The 22,408-nt window shown below is 41.3% G+C and overlaps 1 protein-coding gene across 2 annotated transcripts; it reads right to left on the bottom strand.

Annotated features, from left to right (window-relative positions):
- Positions 1 to 1,048: 1,048 nt before the first annotated feature.
- On the bottom strand, positions 1,049 to 22,334 carry atp1a3b (ATPase Na+/K+ transporting subunit alpha 3b). Of its 2 annotated transcripts, none has more exons than XM_067509460.1 (22): positions 21,960 to 22,334; positions 10,353 to 10,469; positions 9,705 to 9,764; positions 8,894 to 9,097; positions 8,616 to 8,729; positions 7,723 to 7,857; positions 7,496 to 7,613; positions 7,044 to 7,312; positions 6,578 to 6,776; positions 6,211 to 6,455; positions 5,924 to 6,116; positions 5,430 to 5,605; positions 5,179 to 5,315; positions 4,946 to 5,096; positions 4,144 to 4,312; positions 3,731 to 3,885; positions 3,437 to 3,560; positions 3,102 to 3,247; positions 2,873 to 3,003; positions 2,649 to 2,750; positions 2,444 to 2,535; positions 1,049 to 2,072 (listed from the first exon to the last, which is right to left on the bottom strand). In XM_067509460.1, the coding sequence occupies exons 1-22, from the start codon at positions 21,963 to 21,965 to the stop codon at positions 2,044 to 2,046; spliced, it is 3,072 nt and encodes a 1,023-aa protein (XP_067365561.1). In that variant the 5' UTR covers positions 21,966 to 22,334; the 3' UTR covers positions 1,049 to 2,043. The 2 variants fall into 2 exon arrangements, with proteins under 2 accessions (XP_067365561.1, XP_067365562.1); XM_067509461.1 differs by having other exon boundaries at positions 10,353 to 10,430; positions 21,960 to 22,333.
- Between the last annotated feature and the right edge of the window lie 74 nt (positions 22,335 to 22,408).

Genomic DNA, 22,408 nt, shown 5'->3' on the forward strand with positions numbered 1-22,408 from the left:
ACAATTTTTACTCAGTGAATATGTTAACATGGAAGGCCTCTCTTATTGGGGAGTAGTGGTAGAGTGGTTAGATCCCCGGTTAGAATCCTGGCCGGCTGTGGCCTTTGCATGTTCTCCATGTGCTTTGGTTTCCTCCCACAGTCCAAACACATTCATATTAGGTTATTTGGTGACACTAAATTGTCCGTAGGTATGAGTGTGAATGGTTGTCTGTGTGTCTCTCTGTGTTTGCCCGGTCATAGACTGGCAACCTGTCTGGGGTGTAACCCACCTCTCTAGCTTAATGACAGCTGTGACAGGCTCCAGCCCCCACAACCCTGACCAGAATAAGTGGTTGCAGATAATGGATGGATGCCCTCAGTCAGAATTGATGGTTAACTAAATTGAACATTGTGAGCTTCAACAATGTATCTTGCAGGGCTACAGCAATAGATTACATTTCATTCTTTATATTGTGTTGGCTCATAGTGTTTAATCTATACTAGCAGAGTATATTTTATAGCACTTAACCAAAGTTAAGGACTGGTAATATGAGGAAAGAATGAGAATAAACTCTACTACATTTGAAAAATCTCAATCAGACAAAGACACACAGACAGGTGTTTATTGTATTAAATGTTCTAGATATTTTATTGATGTTGGTTTTATTTATTTGACACACATGTTCTACTAGTTGTGTTTTTTTTTTCTTTTTAATTTCATCCCTTTCAGCCATCTGAGTTAGACTCAACCTGAGGCCACTGGCCCTTCACTAGTCTCCAACACACACATTCACACAGAACCATGCCAGACTGGACCATAACAGAACTTGGAGTAAAACTAGAACTTGTCCTGATCCAGTATCAGCGAACCCAGGCACGTGGACTCACCACTCGCCACATCACAGCACACCTACAGTCACAGGAACCTGAAAGCCTGGGCTGGTGTCTTGTGCCTTTTGGGTAAAAACACAACCTAAAACCCTGCTTTGCTGTTAGATTTTTAGAGTAGTCTCCTGGAAAAACCATTGAAAATAACCGAAACCAAATAAAAAAAAAAACGAGACAAACACTTGTCACTTTTTTTTATCTCACCAATATTGTTGATATTTTTCTTCATTAATGTCTCTCTTAAGATGTTTTCCAACATGTGTTTTTATTGTTTCATTTCAATTAAGTATAGAATTATATAGATTTCCTAGAGCACACAGAAATATTGATTTGTATTTATCAACTTGGGGAGGTGTACTGTAATAGTTATTAACAAGGACAATGGTTCACACAGTGCACACAAACAGACAAACGGGGCAGAAGGGAAGGGAGGGGTGTGAGAGACAGAGGGGGAGAGAGGGGGACAGTATGCATTAGGGTGTGCTTTGTTTCACGTAAATGAGGAAAATGAGCTCTCACATGCCCCCCCTCCCATCTTAGAAATAAAAAAACACAGAAAACAATCAACCCCCCCCCTTTAACCCACATATTAAAAAACAACAACACTGTGGCCATTAAGAACGAAAGAGAAGGACAACATGAGAACGACAGGGAGATGACCACTCCACTGGTCCTCTACAGACAGGGGCAAGAGATGGCAGTTGAAGTGGTGTCGGCGGTGGGATCTCACTGTGTGATAACTATCTGTGTGTGATTGGAGGACAAGCTAAGGGTTGGGAAGGAGGAAAGCGAGGAAAAGGAGGGAGGGAAGAAGCTGAATGGCCCTTTTTTGCAGAGCATAGACACTCCCCTTGTATTCTTAGTTCGTTCAAACCTACATACGTAATATGCAGCTGCCGTTTGGTAGATATATTGGTTTATGTACACAGCAGTGAGAGAACACATGCAAAGAGTATCATAGGAGATGAGGAGAAAGGAGGGGCGGGTCAATGTAGAAAGTTGTAAAGGTGCCTTTGCTGTTTTTAATCTTTGGGGCAGTTGTGATGAAATTTGCTTCAAAGCTGTTTTTGTCTTTAAGGGGGCAGGACATCTGGAAATGTGTCTTGGCAGAGATATGGTTAAGAGGAGGGAGAAATAAGTGGAAAATGTAAAGTGTTTGAGCAAGGATGATTGATCAATAATATGTCTCCTTTTCCACCCAACCTGGAATGCAAATGAGAAAACAGAAGATTTACGGTTAGTTTAACAATATTCAAGAGTTAACAGCATGTTATTGGCATTTGTTAGTTCACTTTCTTGCTGACATTTGCAGCGGAAAATTTAAACCACTTTGGTGTCTGCACAGATACAGATAGCTCTAAAGCTCAGTAATTAACACATTCTAATTTCTTGCTCATTTGTTGAACTCACATTGAAAACCTGCACACTGTGGTTTTTATGCCAGACAATTTCTAAATACTATTGTCTTCCTGGATGTTTCCTATTACAGATGAGTTTGCAAAGGAACTGACACAGAGAACAGGAAGTGACCGTATTCCTTAATATGATCTTTGATTGAGGCGTGAAGAACTCACCTCCAGGATTCCGACGGAGCAGAAGTTTTCGAACTTCATCATATACAAAGATGAGAAAACTATAGGGGAATGCACAAAACCACCATGTGGGCCTGGGGACAAAAAAAAAATCAGAATAATTACAAATAGTACAGTCAACAGATGTAGAGTTGGGAGTATATGTAGAGTGATTGTATACTGTGATATGTGTGGAAATGGCGCTCACTTTAGAGGATACATCCTGAGCGCCACATCCATGCCTGGGCAGTAGGACAGGAAGGCAGCCAAGGCTGTCTCTTCAAACAAGCCAAAAATCAAGATCTTGTTCCTGGATTGAAAAACAGATACTGAAGTGTTTACATCAAAATATGCGAATGATCACAAAAAATTAATTTTGCAAGGAAAGAGCACATGCGAGTTTGTGGGTCTGACAGTAGGGTTTGGACTCACTTCATGCCCTGCTGGAACACAGAGTTACGTCTGGTCTTGCAGATGATGACATCAGCCCACTGCACTACTACAATACTGACAAAGAAGGCTGTGTGGCATGTAAACTCTACAATCTTCCTCTGCTCGTATGTCTGAGGGGAGAATGAGGAGAGAGAGACAATAGGGTTAAAAACAAACCTTGAAAGCACACTCACAATTACACTCTAACACACATAAAAACCTCACTTACCCACTGCTGTCCATAGCTGTCTTCCAGGTCATTGTTCCCACGGTCATCCCAGCTGAGCCTGATGCCTACTAGTTGACTGGGCAAGAAACCATTTTCAGCCAAGATGACAAAGTAGGAGAAGAAGCCTCCCAGAGCCTGGATCATACCTGAAGGAAATGATGCATACAACAAGATTAAATAACAGGTTTTCAGGTTTCCCCAGAACATTGCACATAGGGCCAAAAAAGGGATAAAGTTGCTTTTTAACACAAAATTACCTTTAGAAAAACAAGATCAAATTTCAATTCATATCAAAGACAGTTCACAGGCTGGAGCAGTTCACCTAGTTCACCTACCAATTTGTCCATAGGCAATGCTGATAAGCCTCTCGTTCACCAGCTTGTCCCTGAATGGGTTCCTGGGCTGACGCTTCATGATGTCACTCTCTGCTGTTTCATAGGCCAGGGAGATAGCTGGCACCTGTGGGAAGAGCAAAGAAATGGGAACTCTGCTTCTATACAGTTCCTTCTCTTCCACAGTTACCTTTTTATGGGATTTCATATCAACAAGAGTAGGATTCACAGGTGCCTGTGCATGAGCATAAATCTGTATATGTCATAGGAAGCAGTAGCTGTCCAGTCAGGTCTCACCATGTCAGTTCCCAGGTCAATGCAGAGGATGGTGATGGTTCCCAGTGGCAGGGGAATGTTGACGATGATAAAGAATAAGAAAGGGGTGATCTCTGGGATGTTGCTAGTTAAGGTGTAGGCAATGGACTTTTTAAGGTTATCGAAGATCAAACGGCCTGAAGGGAGAAAAGCAGACAGGTCACATCACATACCAAGATCTACTGTTTGTGTTGTGGCTAAAAAAGAAAAAGAAAAAGAAAGAAAATAGAGCTGCAACATTTTTATACTTTGCATGAGAAAAAATGTTTCTTTTAGTTAATCTACACCAACTTCACCATAAAAAACTCAATTTAATGTCTTATGTTTTCTTAGATTCTCTCATAAACTCTATTAATTTAAATGCTTTATATTTTCAAGCTCTATCCTTTTCTCACCTTCTTCCACTCCTGTGACAATAGAGGCAAAGTTGTCATCCAACAAGATCATGTCTGCAGCCTGTTTGGACACATCTGAACCTGAGATTCCCATGGCAACACCAATGTCGGCCTTTTTCAGTGCAGGGGAGTCATTCACACCGTCGCCTGTCACAGCTACAATGGCACCCTTGGAGAGACAAATGAAGAACGAGGGAAACCAAAAGGTTTTATATCGTAAACACATTTTATGCATCTATGCTGTTTTTTACCAATATTATGTATTATATTTTTATTTTATTGTAACCATCCATGCAAAACAAGTATCAACAGTGTTTAAATTCATATCAACACAATATATCACAAAAACGTACATACAGTAACTTAGTCAGGGCTTTATATATATACTTTACTGGTAAAAATCTAAATATCCATGATTGCAGCATTTGGCAGAATGTTGGAAATTTTTTATTGTATATAGGAAATCTAACAAAACATAAGCATCCATTAAATAAATTGTTAAATTAAATTTCACTTAAATAAATACAAATAAAATGTTTTTAATATGAATGAAATAAAACTATAGCCTTTTGATAACTAAAGTAAACCATCTGAAATGTTGCTTGTCACTCCTCATGTAATGGGCAACTAGCGCCATCTGCTGCTGTCAAAGTATATATAAAAGCCTACTGCCTGAGCTTAATGTAATGCCTGGAAAATTCTATTCTATGTGTGTGTGTGTGTGTGTGTGTGTGTGTGTGTGTGTGTGTGTGTGTGTGTGTGTATATATATATATAATAAAAAAGAAAAGAAACATACATACCTGTCTCTGGCAACCCTCTACAATAATGAGTTTCTGTTGTGGGGAGGTTCTGGCAAACACAATCTCTGTGTGATTCCTCAGGATGTCATCCATCTGATCCTGAGATAGATCTTTTAGGTCTGTACCATGGATAACACAGGCCTTAGCATCCCTGAGCAGAGACAATGAAATGTTGGTTTAGGTCTCACAACTTATTAACATTTATTTGACTTTTTCTGTAAACCTGTTTTTACCTGGGGTTGACTTGGCTCACTGGTATGTTGAGACGAGCTGCAATGTCCTCCACTGTCTCATTGCCTTCTGAGATGATGCCCACTCCCTTGGCAATGGCCTTGGCTGTAATTGGATGATCGCCAGTGACCATAATGACCTAAAACAAAAGGAGCAACACACATGACATTTCCTCATGTGATTCCAAAGGCCTGTGTTACAAAGCATTGTAAGGAATAAAGAGATCATGCATTATGTGTGTTATAAAGCTCACCTTGATACCAGCAGATCTGCATTTGCCAACAGCATCTGGCACAGCAGCACGGGGAGGGTCAATCATAGATATGAGGCCAACAAAGCAAAGATTGTCGGTTTGAAAGTTGACGTCATCTGTGTCAAATGCAAAGCCCTTAGGGTACTGGTCCTCAGGAAGCATCAAGTGGCAGAAACCTGGAGACAGAAGTGTGTTTATTACCTTTATTTAATGTGAAATGTATAGGAATGTCTCAGAATCAGCAAACCTCTTAATTACATCCGGAAAGGGGCTTGTTTAAATAATTGCATATATGGTTTGATGGTAGTGGCAAGAGAGGAGTTTGAATATCTAATGCCTGAATGTATTTTTGTAATAATGAAAATCTACTGATAAAACATACAGTAAAAACAACTTTCCAGAAGGTAAGTGATGTTTACTGCCCACCTAATAAAATGGGAAATATTTTGCACACCCACTCAAACTTCAGTCATACTGTTTTCCTCTGTATTTACCCAGTACTCTCTCTCCCAGTCCTCCCAGCTCCATGTAAGAATTCTGGAAAGACTCCTTGAGCTCCTCATCCATTGGCTGCTCCTTGCCCTGTAGCATGATGGTGGAGCAACGGTCTAGGATCCTCTCAGGGGCTCCCTTCATTACCAGCAGGTAACGGTTGTCATTCGGATCCTCTGTTTCATGTACTGAGAGCTAGAAAAGAACAAATAGTTAAACAGACTTTGCACTGATATAAAAAGTGTTGTTACTATTTATGTGTGTACAGCTTTAGTAATTTATTTCTTACCTGATATTTGTTGGTGGAGTTAAAGGGGATCTCAGCCACCTTCTTGTTCCTTTCCCTCATCGCCCTGACTGAGCCACAGGACAGTTCAATACACTTCAGCAGGGCTGACTCAGAGGCATCACCAGCAACGTCACGCTTCAGGATAGGGAATGAGTCTTGTCCTGCTTTGAACTGAGCACGGTTACACAGAGCCGCAATGCGAGCCAGAGACAGCCAAGTCACTGAACTCTTGTCAAATGCGGCACCTGAACAAAGAAGAGAAAAAGTGGGCATTATGGTTGCAGCATCAATTGGTTAGTCCTTTTACAGTAGACATTTTTTTCAAATATCAGTAGTGTGTGTGTCTCTATGCCCTCTTGTGACAGACCAGACTGGTCCTCTGTGGTGTCAGCCTCGTGGATCTGGTTGTCAAACCACATGTGGGCCACAGTCATCCTGTTCTGGGTTAGGGTGCCTGTTTTGTCAGAGCAGATGGTGGAGGTGGAGCCCAGGGTTTCCACAGCCTCCAAGTTCTTCACCAGGCAGTTCTTCTTAGCCATACGTTTGGCAGTCAGGGTCAGACATACCTGCATTTTCATTTGTGAAATAAAATCATGTTAAGAATGACTGTATTTGGATGAGAGAGAGAACTTCTCTATTTCTTGATGCTAAATACAATGTGCTAAGTCAGTCTTGTTTTTTAAGAAAAATATGATAGAAATTGCCTCTAAATTAAACTAAATGGAACTAGTGCTAAAACCAGCAAATAAAATTATGCATTTTTTATGTATCCAAAAGAAACAATAAACTGAAAACCATATGATAACTCAAACCTCTCAATAAAATCCACTTACAGTAACTGTGGCCAGCAGCCCCTCAGGCACGTTAGCAACAATGATGCCAATAAGGAAAATGACAGCCTCCAGCCAGGTGTAACCCAGAATGATGGCCAGGATGAAAAACGAGATGCCCAGGAACACGGCCACACCGGTGATGATGTGGATGAAGTGCTCAATCTCCTTGGCGATAGGCGTTTTGCCGGTCTCCAGGCCAGAGGTCAGAGTAGCAATGCGACCCATGACTGTGCGGTCACCAGTGCAGATAACAATGCCACGTGCTGTACCTGGTTTAGGAAAATAAATAAAAAAGTTGCAAAACATAATTTGTTGCATTAGTAGCTACATGTTGCATTTAGTATAGGAGCATTATTGTTTATCATAAACAATAGTAATGTGGTGCCTATAGATTCAACCAGTGCCACACAAGTTAATAATAGCATGTAATACTATTGCTATGGTGATGATACCTTCCACACAGTTAGTGGAGAAGAAAGCGATGTTCCGGGTCTCTAAGGGGTTGTCATGGGTACAGTCAGGTGACCTATTCTGAGGCTCTGACTCCCCTGTCAAGGAGGAGTTATCCACCTATTAGGAAAAAGAAAACAAATGACACAGTATGTTGTTACTGTATATATAACCAGATATATGAATTTGAATGCGTGTGCATAGTCTATATTTGTGTGTGTGTCTGTACCTTGCAGCCATGAGCAGAAACCACCCTGATGTCAGCAGGGATCCTGTCTCCTCCCTTAACTTCAATCAGATCTCCGGCCACCACTTCCTCAGCGTTGATCTGTACCTTCTCACCCTCACGGATCACTAATGCTTGCTGCACGATGATAGGGATGATGGTTAGAAAAACTAAATCTAATTGGCAAGTAAAAATGTAAATGATTGGCTCCTGACATGCTGTGACTGTGGGAGGACAGGCAGACCCTGACTTATGTGTAAATGGCTTTAACGGGAGGTGGTATACTCTAGTGTGTTTTAAACTTATTTAGTCCAATACCATAAAAATATCATGGTTCGGAGAGACATAACTGGGAAAGTCAATACTCTGAGAGTATAGTACAAACTGGATCTTCTTTTCCTTTCGGCTGTTCCCTTTCAGGGGTTGCCACAGCGAATCATGTGTCTCCATCTAACTCTATCCTCTGCATCCTCTTCACTCACACCAACTAACTTCATGTCCTCCCTCACTACATCCATAAATCTCCTCTTTGGTCGTCCTCTAGACCTCCTGCCTGGTAGCTCCAACCTCAGCATCCTTCTACCGATATATTCACAATGTCTTCTCTGAACATGTCCAAACCACCTCAATCTGGCCTCTCTGACTTTATCTCCAAAACATCTAACATGTGCAAACTGTAGTACAAACTGGATACAATGCAAAAAAACATTGTCCTCTGCAATGCCATGGGCTTTTGTTTTCTAATCAAAAGAAATTATTATCTCAAACACAAAAGACCATAGGGAATACCCACAAACACCTTTAGAGCTGTAAAGTAAGAGTCCTCTTCCAAATCTGATAGCAGTAATTTGAACAACCTTTGACGCATCTTTCTTTTGAAAAAAACACATATTTACCTGAGGCACCATGTTCTTGAAAGACTCCATGATTTTGGAGCTCTTGGCCTCTTGGAAGTATGAAAAACAACCAGTGATGATAACGACAGCTGTAAGCACTATGCCTAGATACAGCTGGAGAGAGTGAGAGAGAGAGAAAGTTAAACATATATGAACGTGACTGTGGGAAGGTGCTGGGTACAGAACGTGTGACAAATCACTTAGTACACGTGTTATTTGAGATGTGATGTGAATATGTGTGTGCAAAATTGATGGGACCATTTGTGTGTGGTCCTCACGTTGTCTCCTGCAGGCTCATCCTCAGTAGCTGCCTGGATGGCATAGGCCAGAAAGCAGAGGATGGCACCGATCCATAGCAGAATGGAGAATCCACCAAACAGCTGGCGACAGAACTTGACCCACTCTGGGGTGGTAGGAGGAGGGGTGAGAGCATTGGGACCATCCCTTATCAGAAACTCTGCAGCCTTGGCGTTGGTCAGCCCCTGGAGGAAACAGAAAACAGGTGACATGTGGAATTAAGAGGTAAAAGCAAGTCTGCACTGATGCAAAGCCAAAGAAAAAAAATCTGTTTTAGTTTGTTAATATGTTCTTCTTTAAAATGACTTTGGAGTCCACTTGACTGTCGGGACTGTCAAAAACAGTTGAATGCCAATAACGGTACACTTAGAGAGACATCAACACCTCATGACAATAATCATCTCAAATTTAGATTAAGGTCAGACTGTCAAAAGATTAAACATTTATTGAAAATGATTACATTTCACGCATAACAAATTTGGTGAGAGGTAATGGCAAAATATTGATCACAGGAAGCTCAAAATCAACTGGGTATTGTTATTCACTGAAATAAAGCACACTCTAGTGGTTTAACCAGGTAGTGAAATTTTCATTTGTTTCGAAGTAACTACTACTTGGCTGCTTTGGTTGTATCAGATACTATAACTATATATTATAATATAAACTGCAAATATAAAACTAATTTGGCCTTTAAGATAACGCTTAAGTTTTCTTTAAATGTGTTATTTTAATTAATTTTGAAAAAAAATTTGATACTGGAACAGTATCAAATTATTAATATCATCAACTCACCTGGACAATATCAGTCTGGAATTTCCTGCAAACTTCCTCTACAGACATCTTGTGTTCTGTCTGAAAAAAAAAAATACAGGGATAATCAGTACACTAAAATTGCAATAAGTTTAGGAGTTGCCTCTTTTGCATGCAGGTAAAATTTAGTCCAATTTAAAAGAGGACTTATAAATTGTAATATGTAAATTATAATAGTTTTGACCTTTGTAGCGTTAAAAAAATCCAGTACCTTAATTGCATACAAAGTTATTAAAAATGGACTCGATGCATGCAGTTCACCTGAGACATAAGAGTATCAGAGCAGTCAGGTATCGTGACCTTGGTGTCTGTTTCTTGTGCTCGGATATGGGTTCAAAGTGACGACCTCCTGATAACAAGCCTCTAACCCCTCTTGTCCCCTCTTACCAGCATAAACACAATATTTTGGCCTGTATGAGAAAGATTTCCTTTCTCTCCAACATATTATTTGCAATTCACTTTCATTCACATTTGCTGCAGGAAGATATTTCTCACATCCCAAAATGCACAAATGGTTTAAATATCTTTTTGAAATATTCTGGAATGTCTACTGTACATGTGAAATAACAGGATCAAAAGTAAATGTAACACCCCCACAAATATCCAGTGATTAAAAAAGGCTTTACTTACAATGGGCACTTCCTTCTTCAGGTCATCCATGTCCTTGGTTGCCCCCTTCTTCTTCTTGGGGGAACGGTCATCTTTGTCCTGTGTGGTGGCAACGCGGTAACTGTCTGACCGCCCATACTACAGACACACACACATGTTTTATACATGCCTTTTGACTAAATTAAGAATAAAGTAGCGATAGTGGCTTTGTGTATAAACCTAACTGTTCCCTGGGTTTGTACATTATGTTAACTACAAACAACACTGAAAATATATTACATGCCATGCCATCTTTGTCCTGAGGGCTGTCCAATCTGGTATTCTGACAGTATTTACCAGATCGTGCAACAAAAATAAAGACACAGTGCTCTGTGTTTGCTGTTTTTCATGTACAGTAAATAGCGTTGTATCCTTGAAGTGGCCTTGTGAAGTAGCCTCAGTTTCTCTGAAGGTAAAAAGAACAAATAATCTCAGCTACTGTGGAACATATTAGATGAAGAACATTAACATAAAAAATACCCAGGAAGCTCTTTGTTTGCTTTGTGCAGGCAATGCACTATCACCACACTTAAAAGTCTGTGCCTACTGTCTACTCAGCCATAGCCATTTGATCTCCCCTAATCAAATATTTCTAGCTCTGATGTCCACAACAAGCTCAACAGACACATCAAAACAAAATCAAGTGCAAAATGGTTTAACCCATCGGTTTTAACTAAGCGCTTTCTGCCCCTTTTCATTTACTTATCTCAAAGCAAGCATTAAGGACATGAGAGGAAGGGAGAGGGAGAGAGAGAGAGCAGACAAACTGGGTTTATGGACTCATCAAAGGCTTTCTGATTGGATTTCAGTATGTTCTACACTATTAGACCAGACAGATCAGAAGCTCTTTGATTTTAAGATTAGTACAAAAAGGACATACATGAATGAACACAAACATATCACATTTTCTGCTCCCTGCTTAACTTCCCTGTGTAAGGACCAGATCTCATTATTACATAATCTACATTTACTTTAAATAGCATAGTGTGAATAGTTAATGCCCTTTAAATTAGTGTAGCTAAAATACTCTGAGCACAAGGATGAACACATAGGCTGATGTAAAAAAACTCTTAGAGGAAAGAGGTTGCCTGGCAGTGGTTGTTTAGCTTGGTAAATCCTTTTTAACTGTTTGTTTTTAAATCATTCATACTGCACTGGTTATTTGAATTACTGATTTTAGTCTTATTCACTTGGAATATTCACTCCGATTTCCTTATGATTTTACTTTTGTCTGAACGTCCGGGATATATTTCTACTGTGTAACAAAAAGATTAGTCATGTCCACTTAGAGATAAGTGAAGCATCAAACTCTGGATCTGTGAGTGAAATTTTAAATGGATACATATTGGAATTGTTAGAAATAGAAAAGAATCCAAGGTACAGACTAACTAACAGGGAAACCCCGATGCTAAACAGAAATTAAAGGAAGTCCTTACAGCCTGGCATGCTCCGATCTAGAACTGTTCCATTGGAAATGGAACAGTTCTGGCAACTGTAACTCGGAGTGTAGCCTGACTGGGCCGCATTAATATAAATACCTCTCAACAAAGATCAGAGGTGACATGTAGAGGGAAGAGTCCCTCCTGATAGGGCTGAGAGGGTCCCAGTGGAAAAGCCCTTCATTGACACGCTGGAGTCACCAGGGAAACTGCCCTTGGTGGCAGATCAATGTAGTCATAATTTACTTTGGATTAGAGAGAAACATCAGAGCATTTTAATACCTCATAAGTGACAACAGTTATCTTACTTTCAGGTGTGTGTGTGTGTGTGTGTGTGTGTGTGTGTGTGTGTGTGTGTGTGTGTGTGTGTGTGTGTGAAAAAGATCAGAAGATGGGGTTAAAATAACAAGGTAGACACCCTCTAGTGGTACAACCAGGTAGTCACATTTTAAGAGTAAACAATGTAAGTAGCCCCGATATGCTTGAACTGAAAACTGATCATGACAACAAAGACAAAAAAATAATTTGGCCTTTAACATAATGTTTGAAAGTATTTCAAGTGTGGGTACTTTGTTAAAAATGACTAGTCAAACTGGCGTGTTGAACTATGAATTAAGATCCAAAGTCCTTGACAAATACAAGTCCAAGCCACACCAAACCACACATACCCACAATGGGAAATAATGTGACTAACAAATATCAACTTGCCCCTGCATTGCCTTTTCCTGAGTAGTAAGTGCATTGCTTTTGCGTAAAACACTGGCAAAATCACGTTTCAACAGATCCGAAGACCTGTTTTTCCAGTTCCTCGTCAAAAAAAGTCCATGAAACAAGATGTAGATGATTCATTTTCCTTGGAGTACAGAATGTTCAGAGACCATTTCTTAATACAAAAGTGTGCAAATAAATCCTTCCCTAAGGCAGTGCCAGGTAAAGAGTAGTACATCAGCAGACAGGGAGTTTTGTGGCTTCACTAAACGTACGTACGCAGTTCCGCATCAAGAGAGCAGGTGAGAACACCTCATGGTGCAGCGGAAAAGTACTGCTGCTCATCCTTTCCAAAGCGAACCCTGAATGCGTGTTTGAGATAAACGGCGTGTGGAAACATGTCTGTAGCATGTGCATGTTTTGTTCATCAGAGATAAAGTGAATGAAGGATAGCTCTGTATCTGTATTTGGAGATCAAACATGATAGAACATAATTTATGTCTATTCAAAAGCCAATTTGGCACCATAACCTCAAAGATGACAGACTGGCAGGTGTGTCTGGATGCATTCATGTGTGTAATGTTTTCATGGCTAGTTTTACCATAGACAATTAATGAATACTGCAAAAACCCATTTAGGGAGCATTGTCAGCACTAGAGTGCACCTGTTTTTCTCAGCATGTAGACTTAAAAGGATAATGCAAGTATTGACACACACTGTTCTTTCATTTTTTTGTATGACACATGCAAACACTCAGTGTGTATGGCCAGACAATAGAAGAAGCTGGTAGGGAGGTGGGAGATGAATGGCAAACAATGCAACATGTGGTGAAAAGTACAGGCACAGAGAGATGTACATGGAGGGGGTGGATGACAGATTCAACTGGGCACATGGAAAGGGAAGGCAGACATCAAGGGGAGATGAGAAGCAGGGAAAGATAAAGAGCAAGAGAGGCAGGTGGAGAAAGGTGCTGGGACTGAGTGAGAGAAGAGCTGTTATCACCCTTCTCTCAAGCTTCTAATTAGATATTGACCACCAGTCTTTGTCAGCTGGCTCTGCATTGGTGTTTCACCTGCAGTGACCCCACTCTATTAGATTGCACAACCTCACTTTGTGTGTGTGTGTGTCACTTTCCCATTTGCAAACAGATTAAATTTTCACTATGACTGTCTGTCCTTGAGTGTATACACGTTTGCAAATGTAAATGAGTACTTATCAGCGTGACACACAGAAAAGAGAGTTAGCTGATTTTTCTTTTGTCTCTCTATACAGTGTTGATTTTGTTAAAAGCAGAATAGTTTTGGCTTTGTATCAGTGAGCTCACCACTCAATCTTTAATGGCAGAAGGGATAGCCTACAATGCCTTTCCTTTCCCCTTTCCGTAGACCTGATAAGGTGAGTCTTAATTCCAGGGGGAGTAAGTTGCTAATATTTTCCTGAGTTGCAGCAAGAAACAGTCTATACACTACTGTCTGCTCACAATTACAATGGTTCTTCTGTTTTCAAATGTATTCTTTACCACATCTGTCTATCAATCCTGATTTTGAAATTATCCAGACCATGCTTGTATTTTGTTCATATATAATCCAAGACACACAGAGCACATCAAAGTGTGCTGTGTGTGTGTCCAGCTGTGTCCCACAGATCTCTGTAATGTAATAAACCCTCTCTGTCCTGAGGAAGGAAACAGAGACTTGTGGCTGAAATTACAGACATACGCTCCCCAACAAGCTCACACATGAACAGCCTGATGGACAGACACATATATGACATCAGCAGGAAATTTAAAAAAAATTGTAAGCTCCTCTATGGACTGCATAGTGTAATCATATTGGCTTATGGATATGCGGATAAACTAGCAATAATTCAGTTAAGCTAATGCTTCATGTATCTGGTTTTGCCTCTGATTTGATCAAAAACTACTCTGCAGGCTTGATCTTGCCAGCCAAACTAAACCTGCATTTTTTTCTCTCATTTGAACAATGCTGACAATCGAGTGTGTTTGGAGGGAAGGTAACCATGGTGACCGGCAGCGCCACGGGTATGGTGACAAAGCTCAGCAGTGGTCTAGTACTTCTAGGATCCCCTGTTGTTATCTTGGATGAGTAATAATTGATGTATCTGTAACTGCACACTGTACTAGCTGCTGTATAATACAGATGGGCTACTGGCTGAAGCAATCAGTGTTTGCTTTTGTGTGCTTGTGTCCGTGTGAGCAGAGGTGAGTCATTTTGTTGACTACAGTCCGTATGTGCCGCATCTACACGCACTGCGGCAGAAAGTCTTTGGGAGGAGAGAAAGACCGTAAGGCACAACTTAAAACTTATGATAGCAGAGACCAAAGATTGAAAGAAAAAATTAGCTCTGAAACACAGAGTGGCAGTTATGGATACAGTGTAGTGTCTAAACTGAATGAGTTTCAGTAATTTGGATTTACAATGTTGCCTGAAAACTACAGACTCACAATTTCTTTTTGCAATATGAAATAAAGTGATACTATTCTGTTATATTATATACATTGTCCAGCCACAATGTTCACAATGTGAAAAAAGAGCCTGAGTGACAAAAAAAATCACGTGAAGCGTGTTTCTTCCTCTTTGATCACATGCACAAAGATTTACACAACACAATGAACAGTTACACATATGGTAGAAGCAAGAATGCTGTTTCACTGTAGGTCAGTATTTTCTCTTTATGTGGAAGTCATATAAGGAAGTGGTTATATGTCGAAAAAAATGCTCTATGTATGTGTTGACATTTATTTTTTGGTCAAAGCAGAGTCTGCAGTGAGCATGTAGGACATGCATCATGATATTATCCTTATGTTACATTATGTTTATGAATGTAAAACCTTCTGCACATCTCAAGGGAAAAAGAAGAAATAAGTTAGTCAGTTACGACAGAAAAAAATTACCAAAAGAAAGAAATGTGCATATTTTACTTTTATAAACAAGCTCATGTTTTGTTTTTTCTGTCTTTTGTGTGCAGATTTCACTTGGGCTCTCACCACATGGGGCCTATTTTCCATGCATAATGTCTGTATTTAAAGCCATGCCACAGGTGGTGAAGTGCTCAAATCATACACGCACCTTAATGTATCATGTTGCTTTGGAAATTAGGTAAGTAAAATAGGTAGTTACTGGAGCATAGTCGAGTCAGCTTTTGATGTTAGGAATGAAGGCTTTCTGTCTCAAGGCTACCTACTGCTTTGCTCATTTACATAAAAGGGTAAGCGACATGGTGCCAGTTGGAACGCTGGTTATTTGTATAGTTCTTTGTTTATGAGTAACTGCACAAAACATTTTGTAAATGTTTATATGTCTATATATCAATAAATGGTAGTGCATCACAGGTTTTATTTTTTTTTTTAATTTCACCAATACTCAGTTTATTTAAACAGGCCCACCAAGATGTACTCTCTCTGCCCTTTATTGAGTTATTTAGTATAGGTCACATATTTTTTTACAAATATACTAGGAGTTACTAAATAAGCAGTAAAATATTAGTACTCTATTATTTCCAGCATTGTGTTTTTGTTGTTGCATCTGTGTGTGTGTGTGTGTGTGTGTGTGTGTGTTTGTGTGCGTGACTGTGTGTGACCTTGCAAGGTCATTGGGCCATCTGCTGTGTCTTGATGACAGGGCTCTGGGCCACCGCACATGGCTCAAACTAGGGACCAAATGATATGGCCGTTGGGATTAGCTAGTCTGATTACTACAGTGGATTAGCCCACTGTGTCTCTTCGTGTCTTTGTCTTTATATCACTGTAGAACTCTCTCAGTAAGATCTAATACATAAATTCAATTTTCATATGTATCATTGAGTCCTGGAGCCTAATAATTTTGTGAATTTGCATCTAGCAGTACTAGGGAAGGAATGTTTTTAAAGTTGATTAGCCTTGAAAGTGATGCAAAAGCTTCTTATGTTACTGGTCAAAAAAGTAACCAGAAATCAAAAAGAAGAGATTCCAAATATCACACAAGAAAAAAGGTAACAATAGCATAAAATTTGTGGAAGAAACAGAGAGCAACAACAACAGTCCAAGGGACATTGTTTTACTATTCTGTGGCAGTTAAAATTAAGCTCCATGTGTATAAGTACACATAATTAATTAATATGAGGAAATTGTATACATAAATATATGAAGGGAAAAAGAGAAAAATGTGGCTGATCAATAAGACAAAAATCTAACCTCTAAATCTCACAAACACAAAAAGAAATGAGATTAAATAGACTATCTAATAATCTGTGCCATGCAATCTACAAAAAATAAAAATAAACAACAGCAAGAAATGTAACAAGACACAACCCAAACTGAAAATCCCCAGTGAAGCTCACACTCCTCCTGCACCCCTCCACTGCATTCGCTCCTGTCCATCTGTCTGACCTATCATCATCTTCATGTGCTCATACAATTGAGACAATTGTGTGACTGTGTAACTTCGATTCTGTACAACCCCAGGACATCTTTAGTTCAAGAAACGATTGTACTATAGCTTCTGCATTCTGCCGCATGTGTAATTGCGGCCTGCTCGAGATTAGCACTCTAAATCTAGGCTCTTTGGCTCATGTAGAGGACATGGCATCTCACCACAGTGTAGAAAAGGACACCAGGACTCCTCAGCAAGCTGCTGGTCACAAAGACGTCCAGATATGCAAAGAAGTGCTGACCGATTTAGCATCGGATTTTCATGTACATGTGTTGTCTTCTGATTTCAAACCATCTGTTATGTTAAGAGCAGCTGAAAGAATGTGAAAATTATTCTTCATTATTCAGTAACAGAATTATACTGAATAAAAAACTATGTGATGAATGCAGTTTCTTTTTTCTTGAACTCCAGAATTTAATGGATTCAAAAAACAAATCAAATAAGATTTTGTCAATTATGACTGGGCACTGTTAGACTTTGTACTTTAGTGTATTCACACATGGACACATTCCCACCCACAGACACACCTTTACAGTCACACACACACTTCACAAACATACACACATCTCCAGGACAACTCCCTGATTTAGTCATGTCGTTGTAGTCAGGCAACCTAAACCTTCTGAATTGTGCTCATTATGGGAGTCCATCAACATGTAAATGTTGGACAACTTATCAGTCACAGCGTCTGCTGTAATCGTGTTTTAGGTTGAAGGATGTATGAAGGAGACAGCACTGACCTTTGCATTTTATTAGCATTACACAAACAGCACAATTCACAGCTCAGGCTTTGTTCTTTTAGTGTCACACTACTGAAGAGCCTTTTTTTCCTAAGGTGCTGGAGATGTCTGGACTCAGTCCTCCAGCCGGACTCTTGGTGGGGACATTAGACGCTTTGGAACCAAGCAGTTCCAGTAAAGACTTAGTTCCATTGACTACCCCCTAGGGAGCTTCCCCAAGAACCACTCCCTATCAGGGGCTTTTTCTAAATTTGCATTTGCACTGCCAGTAGGAAATAAGGCAGACTGGCCAACAGTCAGTGTGCATTTATGTATTCCAGCACTGATTTGTCGTGACCCTGCAGACTTTCACAATATTCAATAAAACGTGTTTTAAACGTCAACTTTCCCTTCAGTTAAATGGCAGTAACACATGTCATATTTCAGCTTTGGCACCAAATTTTATAAATACTATGCAACCAGGCCAGCAGTAAATTGATGACACCATGATTTGCAGAAATAAGGCTGTTTGCTTTCCTAAAAATAAAGGTGGAGACGAGTCACTGGCTCTCAGGAGCGGGGCTGTAGATTGAGATCACGAAGACCTCACCTGGCAGAGCTCTCATGGTGCTGAAATCTACATCATATAAATATCATCATAAAAATTTATAATCATATAAATTTGATCATGAGATCAAATTTGATCATGAGATCAAATTTATAAATAAGTATGAACAACAATATCTGTTAAATCTAAATGGGAACTGTCTCGTGAAAAAAACTAGAAGCAACACTCCTGGAACGAAAATTACAAGGGTTGACCCTCAACCAATGATCACAGCTGCATGCCTGTTTTTGTGCGGGGAGACAGACACAGACCAGGAGTTGTTGGCCTAGAGGAAATCACCGCAGTCTTACCTAGCACAGCAATCTCACGGTGCTAGGATCTGTATCAAATTTATAAACTTGGATAAACTGACTGCATCTTCCTAACCTAAATGGGGACTTGAAAAAATATTAAAACCAGTCCTAGGACAAAGATTACAGGTTCTCCGCGCTGCATCAGCTTAAACATATGAACACTGATCCCATTCAGCTGAGAAAGTATCTACTCTATAGTAGGAGCTAAAAAGGTTCCTCAAAACAGCTAGTACGTTTACAGTTTGTAGTTTCTGCAGTCCAGACACAAGAAAAAGGGGGGACTTCGGGTTACTTTATTTAAGAATTATTCAAAAAGGTTCCTCTGGTTCAAAATTGACTATTGTCCTCGTAACAGTCTGTAGAGATCGATCAGAGACCCTCAGGAGGCTACAGGAAAACAAAGGAGAACCATTTCAGTTAGGATCACCACAATGGCCTCAAGTGACCCCTGTGCTACAAGGCCAAAATATCCCAGCTGGTGTGAGGTCAGAAAGACCATACGGTGGATCAGATCAGTGTGGACATGCTTTACTATTGGTTCCTGCAAAGCGTGAGACAGATCAGTCGTGGTACAGTTCAGCCTATCAGCAGCAGGCAGCAGGTGCAGTGAGGAGGGATGTGCAGCACTCTGCACCAAATTGAGGGCTTGGTCTCTGCAGAGGCCATACAAATCCAACTCCTTGAACTAACTTCTGCTAAAATCTTCTTCCTCTTTTTACTTATGCCAACAGGAAAGTACACCCTGTTCTAAAAACCAAGTCCTATCAGGACAAGAGATAATTAGTAAGTCTTTTAGAGAACTTGACACTAACAGGAGCTTCTCCTTGGCCATACTGTACTCAAAGCTGCTAAATCACACCCCTCACCAGTCACTTCTGTCCATGACCTTCTCACAAAGCCTAAGTGCTACTACACTGATCCTTCATTCAATGTCCTCCTCTCCTCTCCCTATCCCATCTGTCCCCTGTCCCCCTGATAACCAATCCCACAAAGCACAGCATAAGAAAACAGAAGCCACGGTAACGTGAGCCTCGGGTCATTATCCTGTAACAGGATATACAGTCAGGCAACTCTCCTCCTTTACATCCCTCCTCCCTCACTCTAAATCCCTCTTTCTTTCTCTCTACACCTGCAGACCAGTCACTACTCATCTGTCCTTCCTCTATGTGTCCCTGTTGCTTTCAGCAGTGGCACCCTCCCCCATCGGTGTCACGCGTCTGAAGGTTAAACGCAGCAGTTGACGCGTGTGCGGAGCCCTTCAGCATAGTCTCATCAACATGCATTGGTCACAGGTAAAGCACGTCAGCAGTGAGCAGAGCGCTCATTTTTTAAAAATGTGCTCTTCCTAATGTACAATATCTATCTACGTTGACAAAAGGTGAGTGTCTCCCTAATTTTGCTGACAAATGCCCAGGCTTTGCTCTGTAGCATCGCTGCTACCTTCTAGCCCGGTTCGTCAGCGTGGCTGGCCTTGTCAGCCTATCACAGCTCTTTAGTGGGAATTTCCACAGCAGATTCCCCGCCCCCAGTTTGACGCAGAAACACTTCTCCAGCGACGCCACCTGCGGCCTTGGGAAAGGACAGCTGGCAGTAGCATCGCACAGTGCGCCAGTGCGAATTCCGATTCGCGGAGGGGAGACGGAGGGAGAGATTAGAAAGTGTAGTTGTTGTTTCATTGTTTCATCCTCTCCTTTCCCTTTCAGTGTCACCTCATACCGAGTGAAAGGCAAGGGAGCACCATTTACCGTCGTCAGGGACGCTCATATTATTTTATTTTTATAAAGCCAATTTGTGCTGAGCTGTGGCACACCGTGTCCTGTCAGCTTTTCTCCCTCATAAACCTTTCAGACAGCAGGAGTACCTGCGTAACCACTTTTTGCTCTCCCATCCCTTTTGACGCAGTGCCCACTAATAATGCTACCGGGTTGGATTTCACATGTGAATCATGATGCGGACCGGAGGCTCTCTTCCTCCTGAATCCTACATCTTGAACGCCTCTCCCGGCAGAGAAATGTCAGATGTTGCAGGTGCCACAACAGCTGGCGTTACTGTGGTAACTTGCACACTCGCTACCGCACCGCATGGTTCACAGTCTGCAGTGTCACGCCACTACATCATACAGGCGATACTCCGCGGTCAGAGATTAAAAATTACAACTCCTTCCGCAGGATGGTGATGGAGCAGGAATTGCGCAATAGCTCATACCGGCACTCACATCAGCACCTTGACATTTCCGTTAGTGCTGCGTTTTTCCACCACCTCCACTGATTAAGCAGAGCTAATGAGTTTATCTAGATAACCAGGAACAGATCGTATGGTTTTAGTGGTTTAACAGTTAGTGCGCAGCTGATGAGAACGGTCTAAAGTCACGAGGAAAAACCTGCTCCTGGACTACTGGACACACCGTTTCTTTAATCGGTGTAAATGGTGATTATCAAGTCCCTGTTATGTCACAAATTAAAGGGGAAATAAGCTGGTGAAGCGCTTATTCCCGGTAACCGCATTATGACGCATGGGTCATCGAGGGTGCCGAGGATGATACTCCTCCGCTGATAGCGTCAGCTGTAGGGACGCGATGTGCTCAGCATCTTTCCTGTTCAACGCCAGATGCATCTCCTGTGTGCCACCGGATCGAAGAGAGGGAAGCGCCAGCAGGGTTTAAAGCAGGAGAGGAGAGGACAGGAGCGGGGGGGACGGGGACAGCGGGGGGCGTAAGGGAGGTCACGTCATACTGTGTAAATTCATCTCCGAGAAAGCCATACAGCGGAACGTGAATGTAACAAAATCGGTGTTTAACCTAGGCGTTAAACAGGGAACAGAATGGGTTTGAGCCTATGACGTACACCCTCTGCATCCTCCTCTCCCACATATGAGCTCTCTGAAAGAATAAACCGATTAGGCCTACCAAGGATGGCAAGGTTATAGTCAAAGCAAGGCTTATCAGGGACCTGAAATACACATGGCACACTGACAACCACAGACCTACTCTACTTGGAGACGTTGACATCAGATGTCATTCATATTTTTTGTCGTATTTAAGTTAATTGGGTGATTTCGGGGAACAGACACAAGCCAAGGCCAAATCAGTCAAACCAAATGGGCTGTAAAAATGTCGCAGCTCTCTAAAGGTGCATCCGTCAGAGGCTGCTGGCTACATCGGTTTGTCGCAGTCTAGGAGACCAGGGTAAAACAGTTCCGCATTGGAGTCAATGTCACACAGACAAACGGGATTTCCATTATGGAAAAAAATGCATCACGGCTTTGTTTAAAGCTCGTATGAGTAAGAAGCGCAACATCAGGCTACCTCTCACCTCCCAGGCCACTTCAGATGGACTACAACGCAGTTAAAAAGTTGGAATCGTCAGATCTTACCCCCATGTTGGCGCAGTCACTCTTCTCTTCTCGGGTGATGCACGGCTTGAGAGATGTCAGCCCCTCGCGTTGAATTATATCAGAATGCCTTGCCTTGGAAAGAGGCGGGGGATTTGCTCAGTTTTCGGGGGGTTGCTTAAAAGAAAAACGAGCAGGGGAAAAAACGACGTCAGGACAGTTATCTAGCATGCAAGTCGGTCAAAAACCTTTTCTCGGGTTGAAATAAACCTTCAAAAGGTACGGCTACAATATTTCTCCCTCGTGAGACGTGTTTCAAATGAAATGTTGCGGTCTCAAGCGGAGCATCACGCGGGGATGGGCTTCCTTCATTTGCTCTCTGACTCTTGCGGTGAAAGACCGGCGAAACAAACGAGCCGCAGAGCTCCCTTTTCTATTTTTGATGTCCTTCCGCGGTCTGCCGGCTGCCGCAATACTCCACTCCTCTAGCC

The sequence above is a fragment of the Channa argus genome, chromosome 7 (assembly GCF_033026475.1).
Source record: "Channa argus isolate prfri chromosome 7, Channa argus male v1.0, whole genome shotgun sequence".
Classification (NCBI taxonomy): Eukaryota; Metazoa; Chordata; class Actinopteri; order Anabantiformes; family Channidae; genus Channa; species Channa argus.

Bases quoted from the DNA above. Each gene is read 5' to 3' on its own strand.
- atp1a3b (XM_067509460.1), bottom strand. The intron at 7,614-7,722 runs GTACAGACACAC...TTTTCCTAATAG, and splicing joins TTTCTGCTCATGGCTGCAAG to GTGGATAACTCCTCCTTGAC. The intron at 3,248-3,436 runs GTAGGTGAACTA...CATTTCCTTCAG, and splicing joins CATTGCCTATGGACAAATTG to GTATGATCCAGGCTCTGGGA.